Source organism: Schistocerca gregaria, chromosome 2 (genome assembly GCF_023897955.1).
Source record: "Schistocerca gregaria isolate iqSchGreg1 chromosome 2, iqSchGreg1.2, whole genome shotgun sequence".
Lineage (NCBI taxonomy): Eukaryota > Metazoa > Arthropoda > Insecta > Orthoptera > Acrididae > Schistocerca > Schistocerca gregaria.
Genome location: NC_064921.1, coordinates 72775858 through 72801705, shown reverse-complemented (window position 1 = coordinate 72801705; position 25848 = coordinate 72775858). Strand labels below are relative to the sequence as shown.

Sequence of the window (25848 nt, the reverse complement as noted above, 5' to 3'; positions counted from 1 at the left end):
ATCACCTGTGAATGTGACCAACAATACAGTGGGCAAAAACAGCACTGTAGTGTGTAACACTACAAGGGGCACATTAGGCATGTATGAATGGGACATACAGAGAAGTCAGCAATAGCAGAGTGTAGTTTCAAGAAAGACCACACCCTTGACTTTCAGATCACCAAGATGCTATGCCAAACAATTGGCTATTGGGGCACAATTATAAAGAACTCATAGAAATAAGGAGTTACAAAAATCTGATCAATAGGGATGAAGAATACCAACTTAGTGCAACATGGGACCCCTTGTTGGTGTTAATATGATGAGAGCATGTCCAGCACCATCCAGCACACAAAACTCATCCATAATGTCCAGACAGACATACAAGTGCATCCTCCAACACACCTGCTACCCCACCATAGCAGCCTCAGAACCTCCCTGCCTGCCAATCAGACAGCACTGAAGAATCAGTCCATCTGATAACTGTGTAAGTATAAGTTGTTAGAATTTTCATTTCTTTAAATAGTTTGTTTGCAGAGGTCTTCAGTTTTATTAACATATGTTCCTGATGCAGCCCACATAAGTCATTTGTTAGAGTATTTTGAAATCCAGATACGATTGGCAAAGGTGTACATGATTATTTGTCAATTGAGACTCAACAATTCTTTCTAAAAAAGGAGTGTAAAGATACATTAATTTTATAACTGAAAACAGCATACAAACAACTTGTTTTTAAAGTAAAACCAACTTTTTTTCAAAATACAGCATGTGCTCAACAGTAATATTAGAAATTACATTTATGAGCTGGATTTGTGACATTAATGCACTACCATATCCCTGTTGAACAGATTTTGTTGAGATTAGTGAAATTTTAAATTTAATCTGTTAGTTCCATTTTTGTTGTAACATTCATGACTCCTACTTCAAAAAATCTAAGAAAGGTAGCACCTAACACCAATATGCAAAATTAATGTAACAGAGTATTAATACTTTACTTTAGTTAAATAGGAGCTATGCATTGGTACAGGTACTAATGTGTATTGTGTTACATTTTTTTACCACTCTCGATTTCTTTAGTCAGTTTTCAATGTTGTTAATTGTGTATACTTTTCACTTACATAGGTGCCTAAATGTACATAGTTGTTATTTGTTATGTGTTGTTATGTGATGAAATCTATATCATGCACATTATTGATGAATGATAAGTAAATATGAATGTAAATGCAATTCCTCATTATCACTATTGTCATTATGTTGGTATTGTGTACAGAGAGAAAATATAATTTGATTTAAGGTCACCGAAACAGTCCAGGTCCTGCTCGATTGACACCAGAGCCTCCAATAGAAAAAGATGAGGGTATATCAGATGAAGAGGACCCAGCAGAGCTGCGGTTGCTACTTGAACTCAATGAGCAGGTGAGCTCATACTGTGCCTATTATTAATAGCTTCAATATGATCTTATCATGTGCATAATGTCTGTTGGACTTACATGAATATATCAGTTCATCCTTATAGTATACAGTTTCCTTCCTGGATGACCACTGCAGTTGATGGTTTGAAATCCAGTTTCATACACAGAAAGGAAGTAGAAAAATTGTGTGACAAGAGACAGCTAGGTACTGTAAACAATGAAAATAATAAGAGCAATGATTATTAGTATTTGATATATATTTACTTAAGGGCATGCTGCTGGAAGAATAAATTTTGCACAACACAGGCAAGATAATCAAATGCTGTCTGTGTTGTGAGAGATGTCATTGAATGGGCTGGTGGGAGATGTCACCCAAGGGGCTGGTGGTGGTGGTGGTGGTCATGGGGTGGAAGGGATTAGGATTGTGATCTGTTTGACAGGGAAGTTTAAAAATTTTAAAAAATGAAATTGAAATAGCCTGCTTATGTCTTTTAACACCAGAGATTAAAAAATAAGTTATGTCAAGATAAAATATTAAGAGAATAACATTTCCAATATTTAGAAATCACACACACACACACACACACACACACACACACACACACACACACACACACATACTAAATATGAAATAGTGGAAACTCCAGGTTAGAGTCAGGAAAGATGTATTGCTACTTACTGTAGAGATGACATATTAAGTTGCAGACAGGCACAACTAAAAGACAGTTACACATTAATGCTGGTCCAAGCTGCTGGAGATGGTGGTCATGTGTGCATGAGGTGTGCTCTTGTGTGTGAATGAATATGTGCATATGTTTCTTTTTATAATGATGAAGGCTGCGACCAAAAGCTAATGTGGTAAGTGCCTTTTAGTTGTGCCTGTCAGCAACTAAATGTGACATCTTTATGGTAGGCATTGTTAATACATTATGTGTAGTCATTTTTGTCACTTGTAACTTGATTGAAACATCAAATTTTGATTCATCATGTTACACACTTGAAATGGTTAACATGCGGAGCATGAATTGAAGTCTTGTTTAATGGGCGTTGTTACCATTGTCTACTTTGACGAACCCTCATCAGTCACCTGCAGTGTATTATAGGGCTAGCTTTGGAGATCAATCTGTGGATGAAATGTGTGTCCACATATACCTAACTGTAGGTGAGGCACATGACTGAGTGAAAGGGGCCTTTTTTCCATTTAGTCTATATATTTACTAATATTTCTTTTTAGCTATACAACCAGAGATAAAAAGTAAACTAAGGGTAGTTTTAGCTTAAAAAGCCAGTCTTGAATGTTCACCCAACTGTCATGCATACTAATACTGTTATGTCAGCTACTAGGGGAGTCAGCACTGACACAAACAAGGGAGGAAAGAAGTTGCAATTGCTGGTGGCAGGAATCCAAAATGATCTCTACATAACATATGCAGATTAATAGAACACTTTATTTCTAAAAAAGGAGAGAAACATAACTTCTCATTATGAGGTGGCTTAATGTGCTTCCTGTGCCTCCTATATGCAATTACTTTTACACTCTATTACTACTGTAGTATGCAGGCTAAGTATCACCTCCCTGTTACTCAGTACTGATGCTCTTGAAGTCTGTGACCGAACTGAGGCCTGACCAGCTATGGGTGGCTCATTAAGTCAGCATTCATAGGGGGTGCTGAACTCTGTCTTCTTGGAGGTGGTGCTGCCTGCTCTTTCCATTGGCATGCAGGTCAGCACCTTCTTGATGCCATTTTGGGCTGCTGTGCTGGTCAGTTTGCAGTTGATGCTTTAGAACTGCACAAATACGACAGCAGATTCATATTGATTTCCACACCATCAAAGACAATAACATATTGGCTGCATCCATTACATTTTCATGTGTATGACATCATAGCATACATATTCAAAACTGGCCCTTTAAGCTGAAACTTGTGTAACTAAGAACAGGTCTTAATAAATTTGCTGCCTTAGTGGAAAATGTCACCTTCATTTGACAGATTTATTGCTGCATGAAGCAGATTTAGATCAAGGTTGCGTTTGCCATAGTTTCCTTCTTTGCTGAGCTTCAATCACCTGTCTTGTACAAACAGAGAAATTAACAGTTTATATGGTTGAGTGGCACAGCTTTTGTTTTTCTATCAGAGCATCCCAAATATTAGAAGTTATCTGTGCTTTTTAAGGCCTTTGAAGCTGCTCCTTGTAACCCTTTAGAGTAGCAACTCCCACCAATACTGCGGTCACCATACAGGTTTTATGGAGGAAGTCTGTCATCAGTAGTGTGCAGGATGTGGCTGATCTATTTAATACTACACACAAAAATGGTGGCTTTTATACTGTGTGTCCATGCCTTAGTACATCCATGTGAAGCTGAATACTAACACTCCCATTCAATGTTTGTTTGTTAGTTATGAGAGGCAGTGATGAACACCCACCTCTATGGGACCATGGAATAGTTCCATTCAGAAGTAACAACCACATACATCCTGACATTTATCCCACTGTGTTGATGAGATGATAAAGTCCTGTTTCATAGAACTCAGATGGCTACTGACAGATCCACTTCCTCATCCAACTGAAACTGGTGCCTATGCAAGTCTTTCTTCAGGTCACGAGAATGTAAAAGTAACACAGTGAATGATATGCGCAGTATAGAGGATGTTGCAGTGTTTCCCAACCAAATCCCTGAGGCATAGCCTTCATCCAATTGGCATTGAGAGGGGTGGCTGGCTTTATGGTGCAACAGGATGATGCTGTCTGACAGCATTCCTGGCCATTTTTTCTTTATGACCCATTACGTTTTCTGGAAAGTGTCTTCATAGCACTGTGCACTGATTGCAGTTCCACACCAAAGAAACGTGAAGAGCAGGGGGCCCATACAGTCTAAGAAGAGGATCATCCCGACTCTACCCTAACATTTGGAAAAAGGCTTTGGATTTCTTTGGTGGGAGAGATGTGGGATGTTTAAACTGTTGGCTTGGCCATTTGCTCTCAGGTTTGAAATGGTGGTATCATGTAAGGTCATGATGTTCTTCTTTGACTATAGGGGTCCTCTGGTCACCGAGTTCATTGAGCATGGAACCAAAATCAGTCATTGAGCGTGGAACCAAAGTCAATGCGTAGTTCTGTGAAATAGAATCATTCTGCTGCATGGTAATGCCTACCACCACACTGCCAATTAGATGAAGGCCACACTTCAGTGACTTGGTTGGTAAACACTGCAACATCCTTTGTACCTCCAGGATCATTCACTATGTGATTTTCACATCTTTGGTGACCTGAAGAAACACATGCTTGTGTATTAGTTTCAGTCAAGTGAGGAAGGGCAAGAATGGGTGTGGTGGTGGCCTTATCAGTGACTGACCACATTCTATGAAACAGGAACTGATGACCTCATCTTCCAGTGGGATGAATGTCTTAATTCATATGGTGATTGCATTTGAATGGAACAATTCCATGGTCCCATAGTGATGAACTTTAGGGTTTCGTTTGAGGGTGTCTTCTTGTTTCATGTTCTACAGATTTCATAATGATGTAGAATGAGTCATTTTACATTCACATTATAAATTAATTTGTAAATATGGCTACATGCTGGACATTTAGAAGTTGTATTATTTTAAGCTACACAAATGTGAATTAGTAATTCTCACCCACCAACTGTTACACTTTAAAATAAAAGAAATTCTTCTATGGGACCGGAGGATTTCTCAAGGAGAAACTTTTTCAATTTGTTTTCAAATTTTACTTTGCTGTCTATCAGACATCTGATATCACTGGGTAAGCGATCAAAAATTTTAGTTGCAGTACTGTGCATCCCTTTTTGTGCTGAAGGCAACATTTATGTGATGTAATGGATGTCATTTGTCCTTCTGGTGTTGTAATTATGTGCATCATTGTTCCTTTTGAGCTGCATTGGATTGTTTACAAGAAACTTCATAAGTGGTCAGTATCTGTTGGTAAAAGCCATTCTTGTGATGTCATGAGGTAAATAATTAGTGCTGCAAAACTGGGACAATAACTGCCTGGGCAATTGTCAGTTTAGCACTTATTTGCAAATCTTTATTAAAAAAAAACCTAATGTGAGAGGCATCTAAAGGCCGCATGGGTAGCACTGATTTTTTTGTATACCTTTCAGAAGCACAGTGATCCAAGAGAATGTTTCCAAGGTAGGAGATGAAGTCTGTCTGCTTCAGATGAGTATGAGAGATTATAGTAATCGTAGTCTGCAAGAGAAATTCCAGGGACAAGCTGTGTTAGTACAGTGGTTTCCTGAGAATTCAAAGTCACCCCAAATTATTCATCAACACTCCCGAAGTAGTTGACAGAATATGCAGTTCTTCATGTGTATGAGCCGGAGAAGCATTGTCATTTATATTCTGTATCTCTGTTATGCTAGTGACCATGTCCAATCTTTTTGGCCAAAGTCTGGCTTGATTAAAAAGTCATCCACCAAAACAGAACTTATTTCCACTCTATCATTATGGTCATGTCTCTTACTCATAAGTGTAAGGAAAGAGCATATGTTTGAGCGCATAGCACCTTTAAGCCGATTTCGAATTGGATATTTCACTAACATGTCACTATGGTGCAGAACTTGAGCAGTATTATTACTGTAGGGTGTTCTGATCAGCACTACAGCATAGCACTGATATTTGGAAAGTATTCTTGCCCAGATAATTAAGGAAACAATTCTGTTATTTCTCTCCCATTTGCATGTCTCGATCCTTTAGTGTTTGTATAGCAAATGTTGTTTTCAGCAGAGAATGTGATTACTGTTTTGTAAATAATATAGTTTTGTAGTATATCAGATTATTGATGTATGTATTATAAGAATGGTAAATTTTCTTTTAAAACAAACAAGTAATATGAAATACACTTCACAGTTTAGTCATCTGTCTCTAGAAGGTCTGTTTATAAATGACTAAGAGATTAATTTAAGAGTAATAAAGGTAACAACTTATTAAATAGTAGATGCACTGAGTTGTTGGCAGGCACATAAACATGACTGAAAACTTCACTAGGTTTTGGATAAATCCTTTTTTGGGCTAAAGTACACACACACACACACACACACACACACACACACACACACACACGTATGTCTATACAGCATTGTGCCAGCTAAATATGCAATAGAGTATTGTGTATTCAGCCAGCCCCTCTCAGGAGACACCACCTTAGAGTAGTACTGTCTGTGTGGGCTAGTGGGTTTTCATGCTCCAGGGAAGCAGAGGGCTATGCCAGCAGTAGCGTAGCTACTGACAGGACCTCCCAAGCTGAACAGGCCTCTAGAGAGGAGCCAGAGAAAGTGTGTCTCACAACACCCTTTCTTTCCTCCTATCCTATCATGTTTCCCATGCCTTCAGAGATACAGATTTCATTAGCACTGGCATGCCATCTGTAAAGGAGAGGGACAACTCCGAATTGAAATCCGGAATCGGCATTTCCATTAGGCACAATTATGGTCCAACCAGAAATGATCGGCAATTGCCTCCAGCCAACCTGACTCCCCATGTCACATATTATTGCTCCTGTGGAACTAATCAGCTGGGCTGAGAGGGTGGCGTGAGTAGTGGGCAAGCTCACTGTCACCTAAAATCTGCACCCCAGGTGCAGTAGCATCCATAGAGAGGACACTCCATCCATGTGAAACAACATCGATAGTGGCAGTTACTGGTCACAAGCTCACTCTAATGGGTGTAGGAGCAGTGCCAGGCATCACTATTGACAGTGGGAGGGCCCATTGTAGTTCCACTGGCCAATCACCACCCACTCAAGCTGGGCAGCCCCCAGTCAGTTAGGTATTGCCCTGTCCTGGTTCCGATTGTTCCATTGGGTGTATGGAACACTACCAATGCTAGAAGTCATCACCATCATATCGACACTGCTGCTACAAAAATAAAAAAATAAAATAAAAAGTAAAGAAATTTCATTATGCATCGGTACATGGAACATCTGCACTGTGCTGCAAGGCTTCCTGGACAGCTGTGGAGGCTCACAAGAGCTACGCTAAACGGCTGCTATTTACTTAGAGCTAGTCAGACTCTATATCCCTATAACAGCACTGCAGGAAACCAGGCTACCAGAAGAAGGCTCAATACAGCAAAAAAACCTTACTTTTTCTGGAAGGGCAAAGATGTTGTTATCCCCAGACAGCACGGAATCGGCTTTGCTGTCCGCAGTAACTTGCTGTGTTGTACCGAAAACTCGATTTGGATCTCAGAATGCATTATGACTGTGTTTCACAATAAATAGTGGACCACTAATGCTGATATCTATATAAGCACCAACACATACTTCAGCTGCAGATGCCAAGGATCAGTTTTGTGAACAACTCAGTGATGTACAAGGAATGCACTCTGGGGACTGTCTATGCATCCTCGGTGATTTCAACACTTGTATTGGTAGTGATTTTGCCACTTGGCCTGACTGCCTGGGCAAACACGGAGTGGGCAAGATGAATAAAAATAGTCTATGGTTGCTTGAATTCTGTGCAAGGTATCAGTTGTGTGTCACCAATACATACTTAAAAGGCAATCTGAACCACAAGGTTTCCTGGATGCACTCCCACTCAAAAAATTGGCACCAATTACGTCTTATTCTAACTAAAAGGAAAAATCTGCATTACTTTCTTTATACAAGTTCTTTCCTTAGTGCAGATTGTGACACAGATCATGCACTAGTAGTGACAAAAGTGTGCATCGTGACTAAAAAGTTTCACTCTGCCAGAACATCTTGCAAAACAAAAATTAATCTTTGCCATACAAGAAACACTGCTGCAGTAGAAGTATATAGTGATAAAATATGACAAGAGGTGGATCTGTGGGACCCATCCATTTTTATAGAAGATAAAATCATTTCTTACTGTTATGACTGGAAATGTGTTCGCTAATCTGGAAGCAAATTCGCTGGGTTGGTTCATCGAGAATGTAGATACCCTGAAACCTCTCATTGAGGCCTAGCATCAGGCCACTGTCACCTGGCATAAAACGCCATGCAATTCTACATGCAGGGAGCTAAGAAAAGCAAGGGCAACTGTTCAACACACTGTCCGCAACTGCATCAATTCCTATCGGGAACAACTATGCACTGGCATACAGGAGTGTTTCAATGCTGGTGACATTGGTGGTGTGTACTCGGGTATCAAACGGGTCATTGGACCCATTCCAAAGAAGAGCGTACCACTCAAGGAAATAGATGGAAAAGTCATCACAGATTGAAACCATTAATTGCACCATTGGGTAGAACATTACCCCAGCCGCTACTCACATACCATCAACATTAGTCCGAACACAGTGGATGAAATTCCTCAGATCACACCTTACCATGACTTGAATATCACTCTTGCTATGGAGGACCTTCAAAGAGCAATTGCACAGATTAAATGTGGGAAGTGCCCTGGCAAAGACAACATCTCCACAGAAATTGTAAAACTTAAGCCAGTTTTTCTGCTGATTTTCAACCTCTTACTGAAATGTTGGGCTGAGGGTATTGTGCCCAAGATATGCACAATGCCAATATTGCTACTTTATACAAAGGTAAAGGTGATCACAGCAATTGCAACTGTCACTGTGGAATCTCACTTCTGAGTATACGTGGAAAAACATTTGCTCATGTTGGGCAGACTTCAGAAGCTTGCTGAGCACATATACCCTGAGGAACAATGTGGGTTGTGTCCCCAATGATCTACAGTTGATATGATCTTCAGAGTCTGGCAAATTTAGGAAAAGTGCTGCAAGCAGAAAACCCCTCTGTTCATTGCCTTTATTGAATGGAACAAGGCTTTCGACACAGTCAGCAGAGAAGGACAGTATGCAGTACTTTTGAAGATATGGAAGGTGCTGTGCTCTTCGATGGAATCACAACTAACCCACTTGCTGTGAAAAGAGGGGTACATCAAGGCTGCGTATTGGCTCCCACTCTGTTCAATATTTTTTTCTCAGCTCACTTCAAAGTTGCTTTTGGTGGAACTAACCTGGGTATTCATCTCTATACCAGAGATGATGGGAAGCTCAACACTTCTCTATTCAGATCCAAGTTCTTCCAAGAAGACTTGCTTGTAAATAGCCTTTTATTTGCTGATGATGCTGCATTTCTGGCACATACTCAAGATGATCTGCAAGAGCCTGTGGATAAATTCTCTACTGCATGCAAGCTCTTCTCCATGTTTATAAATGTAAAGAAGACAGTTGTCATGGCACAAGGACATACAGATCCGCCTGTCATCAAACTGGACAACTTCTTGCTGAAGGTAGTCAATAAATTCTGCTATCTTGGTTCAATAATGATAGAAGATCTCTCCCTGGATGACAAGGTAAATGCACGAATAGGAAAGTTTCACACATGAGTACGGGACAACAAACATCTTACATTGTCAACAAAAATACTTGTGTATCAATCATGTGTGCTGAGTACTCTCCTGTATGTAGCTGAGACTTGAACTCATATGCCAAACAGGAATGAAAGCTCAACTCCTTTCAACTGCAGTGCTTACAGAGCATCTTGGGAATATTATGTGACAAATGATATGGTTCTGAAAACTGCAAAACAATGCAGTCTCACTGCCATGCTCAAGAAATGTTGCCTGCGTGGTTAGGACATCTGCATCGTGTGGACCACTCCCGTCTGCCCCGATGTACATAATTCAGTGAAATAGCAAGAGCCAAGAGACCTTGTGGAAGACCTTCACTACGATTTATGGATTGCATCAAGCATGATATGTGCACATTCAATGTTGACAGTGACAGGTGGGAGCAACTTGCTGACTATCACAGCAAATGGAGGAAACTGACTGCAGATGGAAGCAAGTATGGTTTAACAACTTAGCTGCAAAACGATCATGTAGACATGAGCTTATGACTAACGCTCCTGCTGGAGTGGCTCGTATTTGCCTCACTTTGGGTGCCAAGACGGCTCTTGCATTGGACTTCTCAGCCACTAGCAAAAATGTCTCCATGATGCCACTTGAATCTTCCAACAAGAAGCACCAGGCCATTAAAATTCAGTCAGCACATTGTGTGTGTGTGTGTGTGTGTGTGTGTGTGTGTGTGTGTGTGTGTGTGTGTCAATGACTCAATAGCTCTACTGCTTGGAGTGTTGTTACCTTTATTCCTAATTTTTTTAAAATTCTGTCAGAACTTTCCATACCATGTTTACCAAGAAATTATGTAGTTGAAAATTAAGAAACAGTTCAGCTGTTCATAACTTACTTAATTAGTAAAAAGTTATATTTTTGAAATCATATCTTTTTTTATACAGGAAGCTGCTGTTTTACGGAGAAAGGTTGAGGAACTTGAGAAAGAAGGAGAAACATTAAAGAAGAAAGTTAAAGACCTACAGGACAAATTATCAGCCAAAACAACACGTAAAAGTGCAGCTGCCATTACAACACCAGAACCTGCTAAGGGAAGTGATGTTCTGTACGAACAGAAAATTAAGGTATACAAATTTGTATTTTCTTTAAATAATTATAAATAAATGTGTAAGATTTTACACTCATTTAATTTTTGTTCTGTAGGATAAAATAGACTATAGGAAAAATGTGTTTCTAATTGCCACACTGTTATATTTATTTCATAAAGCTTTGTTCTTTGGAAGCTATGTAGCAGATGAAACACTCATTATTACAACAGAAAATACTACATGGAATATAAGTAATGTGTGAGACTACAGACCACCACACTCATTAGGCCTGTACGTAAAGTTATGTGCAGTGAACAGACAAAAGAAAACTTGCTCTTATTTGAAGTACAGAAGAATTTATGCATGCAAATTCAAAAGATATTTGAACACTCAGACTCTCAGTACTCATAGTTTCTCATTTTCATAACATAACCTGTTTCATAATGTGAGTGATAATGTATCCTCTTGTTCATTATATACAAGACATTGAGGCTGGAGCAACATTTAGGGGACTATGCATATTTTATCTTTGTTTATGATTGAGGTGTTACCAACTGTGGTTACAAGGTATAGTGAAATCTTCTGTTCAGATTTCATTAAATTGATGAAGGTTCTAATCGAATGTGTTGTTACCGAAATGCTTTTATGGACACTACAAATTGCAGCACTGAATTCGGAATTGTCAATCCTATCTTGAATTACAATTTTCTTAAATTCCAGTCAAGTAATATCTGATGCAAGCCATTATTTAAGGATTTTACATTGGCATGCTGAAAAAACTCTTTACAAACTCTTAAAACTTTTGAAATAAAACAAATTTATTAACATTCTACGTCTTTATTTTTTATGTCTACATACTTGTTTCTCAACATAGTCATCCTGGCAAAAAATATATTTCTCCCACGAGAGACCAATTTGTTAATACTTCCATTGTTGAATGCTTGACTTCATTGACGATGCCACAACCTCACCTCTGCTTGCACTGCTTCATCACTATCAAAGTAAATTCCTCAAAGATGTTCTATAAGATTTGGGAAACAATGAAAATCAGATGGGCCCAAGTTGGGACTGTATGGAGGATGATCTATGACAATCGACCCAATGCATCGCATTGTTACAGATGTCACAGCACTCATGTGTGGTCTGGCAATGTCATGCCAAGGAGAGGGTGCATCGTATGTGGATGAACTGTTTGAAGTTACGCTTTCAGAAACTCGATTGCTATTTCTCATGCACCGAGATAGTACACTACCCACTGCCTTGTTACATGTTACATTTCAGAGCTCTCTAGCAGCAAGGGATTGCATCTTGCATCAGCAAAGTGGGAAAGTCGACTGAGTAATAGGCATGAAATGTAATACCACAACCAACATTGAGAACAGAATAAAAAATTTGGAGGCATTACTTTTCAGCATGCCCTCATATACTTTCTATTCACCTGCAATTATACTTTCTTATAATTTGTAAAATGCATCACTATTCATGTGTTACAATTTTATGCTCAAACAATTCAATTCCTCAGTTTAATATCAGGGATGCCACATGGAAAGAGATTTGGAAACTCAATTTTGAGGTGGGAGAGGAGAGGGTGAGTCCTAATGCGAAGCCCAACAGGAAAGGTAAATGTACTTAATGTGCAGTAATCAATTGAGACAGCAAAAAGGTGAGACTAGCAGAAACTATTAAGAGGCCAAAAGAAGCCGAAGAAAATGAAAATGTATGGAATAGAAGGTGGCTGAAAGAAATAAAGAAAGAGACGGGCCTGAAATCATATATTTCTTTCCATCATTTTATTGACAGAATTGTCAATGCAGAATAAAACACAATGTGCTCAGAAGATTATCATGTTTGATTTCAGATTCAACAGCAACAGAAAGACAGTACATCAGGCATTATTTTCACGCATGAATATGACAATGATGTTTACAGCAGTCTTATGATGTAGGAGGATTCATATGGATAGTCAGAGTGGAAACATTACATGATAAGTGATATGAAAAGTAGATAATCATAGTAAATGCATAATGCTTCCAAAGGTAATGCACATTCAGTTGGAAAACAGTCAAAGAGATTTGTGGGAAGAAAACAAATAATAAAAGCTATGTATGTAACAAAGAAAACAGTTTTTCAGTGGCTAATAGAGGGAACAGTGAAATATACATAAAATGAGAGAAATGTTTGAGAATAAGACCAATAAAATTACAAGAGAATTGAAAGACAAAAAAAAAGAAGAATTAAATAATCAAACAAAAGAGATTCTTCTTTTTTATCAATTTTCATTATCATTCATTCAGTCAGTCACACATCGTGTTCTGTCAGTCCCACCATGAAATAATTGAGGGCTTCAGGGATGTTGAGTGAATGAATTTATACATTAATAAATGGGAGCTACCCTTGCTGGATGTTCTGTGATGACAACAAATTATGATTACCTTTAGTCTACTCAAACTGATAATTATGATAATTACCTTTAGATTGTTTTATATATGTATGTTAGGAGAAACACAGCTATTTTGAAAAAAGACTTGATCCTCATCCTGTAGTACTCAGTCATTGTTAGACCCCAATAAATCATTTTAACTTTACACAGACTGCTATTAGGTCTCTGTATAGTGGCAAAATCATGATCTATCTGATACAACTATAAGAATTAGTAGAATTTAGTTTCCTGAGGCCAAGTAGTCATATTATGTAACTTCTCCTTTTTGCCTTTTCTCCTCATCCTCTGTTTTCCCAGTGACTTTCTCTGGGTATTTGAGCTGTCCTCACTGTATGTGTTTAATTTCAGTAAAATTTTGTAATTACATTCCTAATATTTCATCTAGTTAAGCCTTTATTTTATCCATCTTTTAAACTGTAAATGCTCTGTATCATTGTATTACCTATCCCACTCAGAAAATGTGTAAAAACTGTAGTCAATCAACTTCCTGTCCACAATGTACAAGATGTTCACTGAAATTTTTATAGAAACAAACCTATATAAAAAAAAAAGTTAAAAAGTATTTGTTAATCCAGGCTGTTCCACCTTGCGAACCTCCCCCCCCCCCCCCCCCCCGCCTCAACTCCCTTAATACCATCCTAACCCCCTACCTGCACCTCCTTGCCAAAGAGTACCAGACAGTCATGGGCTCAAGGTGGGTGAAGGTTGGCAAACGCAGACAGTCTTGCAGCCGGGCTGTAGCATACATGATCGTAGTCCACTTACCAAGATTATGTGGCCAAGGGTCACCAAACGGGTCTTGCATGCGCAAAATACATGATGTCAAGCCGTCTGGTGGATTGCCTACGTGGCCTGCACCTGCTCATGTGCAAGCTGAAGGGTGCTCACAGATGGTTATGCCTGATCTGCATCTACATCCATACTCCGCAAGCCACCTGATGGTGTGTGGCGGAGGGTACCCTGAGTACCTCTATCGGTTCTCCCTTCTATTCCAGTCTCGTATTGTTCGTGGAAAGAAGGCTTGTCGGTATGCTTCTGTGTGGGCTCTAATCTCTCTGATTTTATCCTCATGGTCTCTTCGTGAGATATACGTAGGAGGGAGCAATATACTGCTTGACTCTTCGGTGAAGGTATATTCTCGAAACTTTAACAAAAGCCCGTACCGAGTTACTGAGCATCTCTCCTGCAGAGTCTTCCACTGGAGTTTATCTATCATCTCCATAACGCTTTCGTGATTACTAAATGATCCTTTAATGAAGTGCACTGCTCTCCGTTGGATTTTCTCTATCTCTTCTATCAACCCTATCTGGTGCGGATCCCACACTGCTGAGCAGTAATCAAGCAGTGGGTGAACAAGCATACTGTAACCTACTTCCTTTGTTTTCGGATTGCATTTCCTTAGTATTCTTCCGATGAATCTCATTCTGGCATCTGCTTTACCGATGATCAACTTTATATGATCATTCCATTTTAAATCACTGCTAATGCGTACTCCCAGATAATTCATCGAATTAACTGTTTCCAGTTGCTGACCTATTTTGTAGCTAAATGATAAGGGATCTATCTTTATATATATTAGCAGCACATTACACTTGTCTACATTGAGATTCAACTGCCATTCCCTGCACCATGCGTCAATTCGCTGCAGATCCTCCTGCATTTCAGTACAATTTTCCATTGTTGCAACCTCTCGATACACCACAGCATCATCTGCAAAAAGCCTCAGTGAACTTCCGATGTTATCTACCAGGTCATTTATGTATATTGTGAACAGCAACGATCCTATGACACTCCCCTGTGGCACACCTGACATTACTCTTACTTCGGAAGACTTGTCTCCATTGAGAATGACATGCTGTGTTCTGTTATCTAGGAACTCCTCAATCCAATCACACAATTGGTCTGAGAGTGCGTATGCTCTTACTTTTTTCATTAAATGACTGTGGGGAACTTTGTCAAACGCCTTGCGGAAGTTAAGAAACACGGCATCTACCTGTGAACCCCTGTCTATGGCCCTCTGAGTCTCGTGGACGAATAGCGCGAGCTGGGTTTCGCACGACCGTCTTTTTCAAAACCCATGCTCTGATTCCTACAGAGTAGATTTCTAGTCTCCAGAAAAGACATTATACTCGAACATAATACCTGTTCCAAAGTTCTACAACTGATCGATGTTAGAGATATAGGTCTATAGTTCTGCACATCTGTTTGACGTCCCTTCTTGAAAACGGGGATGACTTGTGCCCTTTTCCAATCCTTTGCAACACTTCGCTCTTCTAGAGACCTACGGTACACCACTGCAAGAAGGGGGGCAAGTTCCTTCGCGTACTCTGTGTAAAATCAAACTGGTATCCCATCAGGACCAGCGGCCTTTCCTCTTTTGAGCGATTTTAATTGTTTCTCTATCCCTCTGTCGTCTATTTCAATATCTACCATTTTGTCAACTGTGCGACAATCTAGGGAAGGAAGTACAGTGCAGTCTTCCTCTGTGAAACAGCTTTGGAAGAAGACATTTAGTGTTTCAACCTTTAGTCTGTCATCTTCTGTTTCAGTACCATTTTGGTCACAGAGTGTCTGGACATTTTGTTTTGATCCACCTACCGCTTTGACATAGGACCAAAATTTCTTAGGATTTTCTGCCAAGTCAGTACATAGAACTTTACTTTCGAATTCATTGAACGCCTCTCACATAGTCCTCCTCACACTACATTTCGCTTCGCGTAATTTTTGTTAGTCTGCAAGGCTTTGGCTATGTTTATGTTTTCTGTGAAGTTCCCTTTGCTTCCGCAGCAGTTTTCTAACTCGGTTGTTGTACCACGGTCGCTCTTTTCCATCTCTTATGATCTTGCTTGGCACATACCCATCTAACGCATATTGTACGATGGTTTTGAACTTTGTCCACTGATCCTCAACACTATCTGTACTTGAGACAAAACTTTTATGTTGAGCCATCAGGTACTTTGTAATCTGCTTTTTGTCACTTTTGCTAAACAGAAAAATCTTCTTACCTTTTTTAATATTTCTATTTATGGCTGAAATCATCGATGCAGTAACCGCTTTATGATTGCTGATTCCTTGTTCTGCATTAACTGATTCAAATAGTTAGGGTCTGTTTGTCACCATAAGGTCTAATATGTTATCGAGTCGGTTCTTTGTTTAACTGCTCAAGGTAGTTTTCAGATAAAGCACTTAAAAATATTTCACTGGATTCTTTGTCCTTGCCACCCGTTATTAATGTTTGAGTCTCCCAGTCTATAACCGGCAAATTAAAATCTCCACTCAGAACTATAACATGGTGCGGAAATCTACTCGAAATATTTTCCAAATTATTCTTCAGGTGCTGAGCCACAACAGTTACTGAGACCGGGGGCCTATAGAGACATCCAATTACCATGTCTGAGTCTGCTTTAACCGTGACCTTCACCCAAATCATTTCACAATTTGGATCTCCATCAATTTCCTTCGATACTATTGCACTTCTTATCCCTATAAACACACCTCCCCCTTCACTGTCCAGCCTGTCTCTGCGGTATACATTCCAATCTGAGTTTAGGATTTCATTACTGTTTACGTCTGGTTTCAGCCAACTTTCTGTCCCTAGTACTATATGGGCATTGTGACCGTTTATTAATGAGGGCAGTTCTGGGACCTTTCTATAGACGCTCCTGCAGTTTACTATTAGCACATTAATATTGTTATTCCCTGTTGCATTTTGACTACTCCTACCGTGCCGCGTCTCAGGAGGCGTCTTGTCGGGCCTAGGGAGGGAATTCTCTAACCTAAAAAACCCCCATGTGCACTCCACACGTACTCCGCTACCCTTGTAGCCGCTTCCGGCGTGTAGTGCACGCCTGACCTATTCAGGGGGACCCTACATTTCTCCACCCGATAGCGGAGGTCGAGAAATTTGCACCCCAGCTCTCCGCAGAATCGTCTGAGCCTCTGGTTTAAGCCTTCCACTCAGATCCTAACCAGAGGACCGCGATCGGTTCTGGGAACGATACTACAAATAGTTAGCTCTGATTCCACCCCGCGAGCGAGGCTTTCCAGCTTCACCAATTCCGCCAACCATCTGTACAAACTGAGGATGATCCCTGAACCCAGACAGCAGGAGTCATTGGTGCTGACATGAGCAACAATTTGCAGTCGGGTGCACCCAGTGCTCTCTATCGAATGAGACCCCCCGGCAAGCAGACAGAGTGAACACTGGCCTTCTTCCCTGACCTTTCCACTATTTCTCTAAGGGGCTCCATCACCTGCCTAACGTTGGAGCTCCCAATAACTAATAAACCCCTCCCCCCATGTGCCTGCTCAGACCTTGCTGAAGGAGTAGCCACATGTCCACTCACAGGCAGAGCGGGCGATGCCGCACGGCCAGCCGCCACATTTACTCTCTGCCTCGTGCGCTGCGAACGCTGCTGAACCCGCCACTCCCCAGTACCCGCGAAGATGTCTCGACAGCAGGGACAGTGGGTGAAGCATGTAACACCTGGGGTGTACCTTGTGACGCACCAGACTCCCCACTGCCGCTATACTCCAAGGCAGCAGCCTGAAGACGGCTGACCGAGGCCATCAACACGCTCAGCTGTTTGCGAACAGTGGCCAGCTGCTCCTGCGTCCGTACACAGCAGTCACACATCCTATCCATCCTAAGGAATCAATTTACTGAAGAGATTTAATCAACTTTTAACTAGACTGCTAATTCACTAAAGGTGGCTGATTATTGACTAAACTGTGGTTGCTAGCCACTTCTTGTAGAAAACAATGAAAATAGCACTACCTGTCTCTGGACTGTATTGAAAACAAACACTAGCACTACTGGCACTATGGTTGACTAAAGGGACTCTCTCTGACTGTATTCAAAACAAACACGATATCTATGAAACACTATTAATAGCACTCGACAATTAAAGCTTCCTAAAAGCAAAAACACACGGAAGAAGAAGTGACAAGTAAGAAAAATACAGTTAATACTTAAATTAACGTAGCTCGCTGCACAGCAGACGTGAAGCAGACGGCGGTTAGGACGACACTGATGGAGCAGCATTGGAAAATACTGTATTAAGCAGTATCTTCTATACATTGAGGGATGACTTAAATAACACAGAGTAGGGGTATGGTAAAAAATGTAACATGTATAAATAATAATAACAATGCTAGTAAAACTTAATTCACATAACGCTTTCACACATTGTTTTTATTATTTTTTATTTCCTGGGAAAACTTTCTCCCAAAACTATGCAATGTATAGTACTAACACATTCTCTTTGTGAGATCAACATCACACTCATTATAGAGGGACACTACACAGTTTGTCAGGCTAGTGAATGTGGCACACATAATGGAAACCAGGCATTGTTGGAATGATCCTGACATCAGCTGATTGTACATGTGTATTACGAAACAATGTACATGTAATGTGTGTAGTCACTGGGAGTGAGAAGTGAATGGATACTGTAACATTAGTTTTTTATATTGTTAAATAATTTATTTATAAAATGGTATTGTATACTAGGGAGAAACGAAATGAGGTAGCATTGTTTAAAACAGACTTGCTTTGTATTTGGGAGGGTGGAGACTCCAGTCTTCATCCAGCCATCTTGATTTAGGATTCCCTTGGGTTCTGTAAATTACTTCAGGGTAATGCCAGTATGTTTCCTACATGAGACCATGGCTGACTACCTGCCCCATTCTTGTCAAACTAGACCTGTATGTATGAATTGTGTTGGTTTCATTGTCTTAGGTTGTAATACAAAGACATGTCCAATATACTTGTAAAAGCAGTCTACGGATTAGTGTTACTTCTTCTTCTTCTTCTTCTTCTTCTTCTACTACTACTACTATCAAAAACTCCATGGAAAAATTGATTTTAATCAGAAAAAGTCACTAGTTGACTTTTAGAATTTGACATTACAAAATGGGAAATTAACAAGTGATGAATGAAATTATAAAATAGACCAATGAACACGAGTTTCCACTTTATCTTGGATTTGCACTGAAATTATTCTTGGGATTGAGAGCTGGCTGAAGCCCAAAGTGGAAAGCCCCTGAGATATTTAGTGAGTAATGGAATGCCTATGGTGAAGACAGAATAGAAGCCATAGGAGGGGGAGTGATCACTGCAGTTGACAATAATATTTTCTCTATTGAGGTTGAAGTTGTGTGACAGTGAAGTTACCCGGTTGTATATAGCAGGTCTATCTGAAACCAAGTTAATTGTTGGCTGTTTTTACTGCCCATCCGATTCTGTTGCGACAGTTCTAGTGTCATTCAAAGAAAGTCTACAGTCAGTAGCATAAATACTCAGATCGTGCAATACTAGTTGGAGGTGACTTTAACCTACCAAATATAGACAGGAATGTCTATGAATTCATTGCTGGAGGTACAGACAGACAGTTAAGTGAATCCTTTTGAACACATTTTCTGAAAGCTGTCTTGAGAAACTAGTTCGGCAGCCCACATGCAACAGAAATATCTTAAACCTTCTGGTTGAAAGTAGGCTGGGCCTTATCAACAGTGTCAGTATAGAAATGGGGATTAGTGATCATAATATCATTATAGCAACTGTGGTTAAAAAAAGTTAATAAATCAGTTAAGAAGGCTAGGAGAGTATTTCTGCTAGAAAGATCAGATAAGCAGTTGTAAGCATCCCACTTAGACAGTAAATTGACATCATTTAGTTCCAGTAAGGTGGACATAGAGGAATTATGGGCAAAGTTTAAGCAGATTGCAGATCATGTCTGGAGAGTTATGTGCCTAGTAAATGGATTAAGGATGGAAAAACCCACCATGGATTAATTACAACATTTGGAAGCTTCTGAGGAAGCAAAGGCTGTTGTGCTCTCAGTTCAAAAGAGAACACATAAATGATGGCGAGCAAAATTTAGTAGCAATTCATGCGTCTGTGAAAAGATCTGTGTGTGAAGCATTGCAGTTTAGCAAAAGATCTGGCAGAGAATGAAAGAAAATTCTGGTACCATGTAAAATCGCTAAGTGAGTCTAAGGCTTCCATCCAGTCACTTGTTGACCAGTCTTGTGTGACAGTTAAAGATAGCAAAATGAAAGCCAAAGTTTTAAATTTCACATTCAAGAAATTGTTCACGCAGGTGAAGTATACAAACATACCATTGTTGGACCATCAAACAGACTCCCATATGGGCGACATGGTAGTAAGCATCCCTGAAATAGAGAAACAACTGAAGGAATTGAAATCAAGTGAGTCATCAGGTATGGATGGAATCCCAGTTTGGTTTTTCAAAGAGTAATCTATGGCTCTGATCCCTTACTTTGCTAGCCTCTATCATGAATCTCTCACCCAGAGAAAAGTACCAAGTGACTGGAAAAAAGCTCACGTGACTTCTGTGTAGAAGAAGGGGAAAAAGAATGGACATGCAGAATTACAGACCAATATCCCTAACATTGGTTTGCTGCAGAATCCTTGAACGTATTCTCTGTGTGAACATAATAAATTTTCTTGGGACTGAGAAGCTTATGTCCACAAATCTGCATGCTTTTAGAAAGCACCATTTGTGCAGAACTCAGCTTTCTCTTTTCTCTCATAATATACTGTGAACTATGGATGAAGGCCTAGAGGCAGATTCCATATTTCTAGATGCCTGGAAAGTTTTTAACACTGTGCGCCATTGCAGGCTGTTAAAGGAGGTATGAGCATATGGAATAAGTTCACATATATGTGAGTTGCTCAAAGACTTCTTAAGTTAAAGAACCCAGTAACTTGTCCTTGACAGTGAGTGTTCATCAGAGACAAGGGTATTGTCAGTACTCCAGGGAAGTGTGACAGTACTATTATTATTTTCTATGTACACAAATGATTTCATGACAGCAGTCTGTCATTGTTTGCTGATGATGCTGTGGTGTACAGTAAGCTGTTGAAGTTGAGTGACTGTAAGAGGATACAAGATGACTTGGACAAAATTTCTAGTTGGTGTGATGAACGGCAGCTCACTCTAAATGTAGAAACAAAAGAAGAATGGTTGACTTCAGTTTAATGGGAGGATCCTAGGAAAGTGTGGTTCATCTGTAAAGGAAACCTCATATAGTATGCTATTGTGACCTACCTTGATTACTCGAGTGTTTGGAATCTGCACCAGATGGGATTAAAGGAAGACATCAAAGTGATTCAGAGATGGGCTGCTAGATTTATTACTGGTAGGTTCGAAAAACACTTAGGTGTTACGGAGACACTTTGGGAACTCAGATGGGAATACCTGGTGGGAAGGTGACATTCTCTTTGAGGAACACTATTGAGAAAATTTAGAGAACTGTAATTTGAAGCTGACTGTAGAATAATTCTGTTGCCTGCAATATATGTTATACTTAAGGACCACAAACATACGGAGGCATATAAACAGTTATTTTTCCTCATTCTGTTTGTGAGTTGAGCAGGAAAGGAAATGACTAATAGTGGTATGGGGTTCTGTCTGCCATGCACCATCAGGTGGATTGTGAAATACTGATGTAGATACAGATGTAGATGTAATACATTTTGACGAAGCTTTTGATTCAGTTTCAACCAAATTTCTTCTAATGTTTCTAGATATGTAAGACATTGATTCTCTCTGTGTTAATGTACCGAGGAGTTAATATGATGATGTTGCAGCTTCAGTTAGACTTCTTCTAGATAATAAGAAATTCAGAATTGAAGTGATAGTCAGGCAAGGGGATTCCTTTTCATGAAAACTACTGTCAGCAACATCCCTTGCTGTTGACAAGGCAGCAATATCTTAATCTTCCTTCCTTTATTCTCAGCAGCTGTAGAGGATCTTTTTAGGGTCTTAAAAAAGAAAAACAAAACAAAAAAAAATACATTAACAGACCATTGTTGTTCTGCTTAAGACATTATACAGTTCACCGTCTGCAGTTAAACTTCAACAACTAATTGGAAAACTTAAAGCAGTCAGAAAGTAAGCCTGAGCGTGAAATACACTAAAATGAAAATAATGTGCAATGAGGGAAAAAATGGAAATAGTAGAGCAAACACTAAAGTCATAGAAGAAGTTGATGAAGTTTTATGTGCAACAACTGTGAAGATAACAGTGAAATTGCATTTTATCTACAAGAGTTTTCAAAACCAATTTTCCATTGTGTCTGAATGGGAAAATTTACAATCCGTGTGCATTACCAGTTTTGACTTAAAGGAGTGAGATATGGACTTTCAATGTGAAAAATAGGGTTCTCACTGCGGAATGGAGAAGTGCATATTGAGGATTACTGGGGAAGATAAGAAATGAAACTGATTAGGAATGAGACAGCGATGTAAAACATTATTATGAACATTGGTGGCTGTTGTGCAAGAGCAAAAGAGCACGTGAACACCCTAACTTTTGATGCCTTGTTGATTTATTGGTTATTTTTCTTTGATTGCCATTAAATGTAACATAGATGCTGCAATCTGAAAGATAGAGCTCTTAAAGCTGTCACACTACTGTTCCTCTCAAATCCATGAAGCTTGGTGTCAGGGTCGTGGGCACACCTTCAGTTGTTTACATTTTAAGGAGCTTTCACGCATGTGCAACTCATGTAAGATAATTGTCTTATGGCTCAAGTTATGATGCAGTAATACATTTTAAGTGCAGAGAATCAATAATGGCATAAAGCACATCGCCATCAATTGTGAGATTGTAGCATTTATTCATGCTTCTAAAATCTGTTGATCTTATAGTTAGTCAGATTTATCTGTGCTGAAAATTCATGAATAAAAGGAACTAGGGCCTCTGAGAAGAGATCCTTGATTGAGAGGGTGACAAAATCAAATAAGCGTTACTACAAGCGAACATTTAACAAGGAAGTATGCAGTTAGCACATGTTGTTGTGTGGGCGCAGCGTAAGAATACCTGGTTTTTAGCCCAGAAGTAAATTCGTGAACTAATACATCTGTTAGGGAGGATCTTGTACATACATATGTTAGGATCTTATACAATTGGAGGGGAAAAAAAAAGAAGGAAAAGCACGAAAATTCCCACTTACACAAAAATGTGGAATGGGGAATTAATAAAGCTTACACAATTTTTTGTTATTGCCATAAACTGTACTTAATTATTTGCAAAACAACAAAATTCCACAAAAACAATTCTTTCTTTTGTCAGATAAGTTATGTATCTTCTTCCTCTTATTATTATTATTACTGTTGTTGCTGTTGTTGTTTTTATTATGGCAGTGGCCGAAGTTGTATAAACTTGTTGATAAGCATAACTGTTATACAGCAGATGCTATTAATTTCACGCTCTCAAATTTATCTGAATCTAAAAATTTGTGAACACCCGGAGTGTATACTCACAAGCTGTCACTGATTATGACTACAGTAAAAGCGAAATTAGAATTGGCAGGATGCATGAACAGATAAATGGATGATAGCTGTAGCAAGAAATGTAAAGAGGAGGTAGGTAGATGGCAGTATAGAAAATTCAGAAACAATGTGGATGTGTACAACTGCAGTCTGTGCAGCTGGAAAACTCTAGAGGAGGGCTTTATCCAGCAGTGAAGGTTAAATGGGTGATGATATGTTTAATTTCACTGTATTTACAATAAATACATTTCTCATATTTCCCCTTAACAAAAATTAGCCCTTACTTTTTCCCTTCTCATTAAACTGTACATGTTCTGTATCACTGAATTACCTATCCAGTTCTTGTAGATTTTCACTTCATCTCTTTCACTCTTGGACCATTGTACCATTTAAGGACTAATTTTTTCCCCTACATTTGCAAAAACTTGGAAAAATTTCTCCTAACTGTAAAATGGATATCTGGCAATAATCAGATCTTTCATAAAATTTACTACAGGTTTTTAAACTTATGATCTGATATCAAAAGGAACGGTAAATTTCCCAGGTGTTTGCAAATATATTGGGGTAGTCATCCATCTTGCTAAAATTTTATATATATGCTTAGGAACTGGTGAAATGATAATGTCCTTGGTGACTTAAAAAAGATTTTTCCCATGCTTAGGTGCTTGAAGATGAATTGTCAGAGCTCCGAAAGAAACTGATAGAAAAGGAGAGAGACTGTGAGAGACTTCATGCTGAATTAACAGTAACACAGAAACGATTCTCCAAAGGAGCCATACAAAAGAGCAAGTATGTAATGCAGTGAACATTTTTAATTGGATCTTCTCAAGAATTCTTGTAATTTTCTTTTTTCCTACTGTTGTGTTGTGCTCTTTTACACTCTTTTATAACAGCAGTTATGATGTTAAATATTAATTTTGTTTCATTTTGCTGAGAACTGTGACCTATATTCAGTGTTAATATTTGAGTCATCATCTTCAAATTTCTATTATTATTACACTGTAAATGTATTTATACTATATAAGAACTTGATAACACAGAATAGTAGTTTTGAAATCAGACCAAAAAGATTTTTCTAGGCAGCAGAGACACATCAATCATTATATATTCTGGATAGTCTTGGATCTTGTTCACTTGGACAGTTTTTTTTTGGTCATATATACACTCCTGGAAATTGAAATAAGAACACCGTGAATTCATTGTCCCAGGAAGGGGAAACTTTATTGACACATTCCTGGGGTCAGATACATCACATGATCACACTGACAGAACCACAGGCACATAGACACAGGCAACAGAGCATGCAAAATGTCGGCACTAGTACAGTGTATATCCACCTTTCGCAGCAATGCAGGCTGCTATTCTCCCATGGAGATGATCGTAGAGATGCTGGATGTAGTCCTGTGGAACGGCTTGCCATGCCATTTCCACCTGGCGCCTCAGTTGGACCAGCGTTCGTGCTGGACGTGCAGACCACGTGAGACGACGCTTCATCCAGTCCCAAACATGCTCAATGGGGGACAGATCCGGAGATCTTGCTGGCCAGGGTAGTTGACTTACACCTTCTAGAGCACGTTGGGTGGCACGGGATACATGCGGACGTGCATTGTCCTGTTGGAACAGCAAGTTCCCTTGCCAGTCTAGGAATGGTAGAACGATGGGTTCGATGACGGTTTGGATGTACTGTGCACTATTCAGTGTCCCCTTGACGATCACCAGAGGTGTACGGCCAGTGTAGGAGATCGCTCCCCACACCATCATGCCGCGTGTTGGCCCTGTGTGCCTTGGTCGTATGCAGTCCTGATTGTGGCGCTCACCTGCACGGCGCCAAACACGCATACGACCATCATTGGCACCAAGGCAGAAGCGACTCTCATCGCTGAAGACGACACGTCTCCATTCGTCCCTTCATTCACACCTGTCGCGACACCACTGGAGGCGGGCTGCACGATGTTGGGGCGTGAGCGGAAGATGGCCTAACAGTGTGCGGGATCGTAGCCCAGCTTCATGGAGATGGTCCTCGCCGATACCCCAGGAGCAACAGTGTCCCTAATTTGCTGGGAAGTGGCGGTGCGGTCCCCTACGGCACTGCGTAGGATCCTACGGTCTTGGCGTGCATCCGTGCGTCGCTGCGGTCCGGTCCCAGGTCGACGGGCACGTGCACCTTCCGCCGACCACTGGCGACAACATTGATGTACTGTGGAGACCTCACGCCCCACGTGTTGAGCAATTTGGCGGTATGTCCACCCGGCCTCCCGCATGCCCACTATACACCCTCGCTCAAAGTCCGTCAACTGCACATACGGTTCACGTCCACGCTG

General features: G+C 39.9%; 1 protein-coding gene across 9 annotated transcripts in view; it reads left to right on the top strand.

The window, feature by feature from the left end:
* LOC126336343 (trichohyalin) overlaps window positions 1-25848 on the top strand; it is a 415368-nt gene that overhangs the window by 242605 nt on the left and 146915 nt on the right. For all 9 annotated transcript variants that reach the window (XM_049999914.1, XM_049999913.1, XM_049999908.1 and 6 more), the window contains 3 exons: window positions 1274-1395; window positions 10641-10820; window positions 24189-24316. In XM_049999914.1, the coding sequence (XP_049855871.1) occupies window positions 1274-1395; window positions 10641-10820; window positions 24189-24316 (430 nt within the window). The remainder of the gene's footprint in view (window positions 1-1273; window positions 1396-10640; window positions 10821-24188; window positions 24317-25848) is intronic.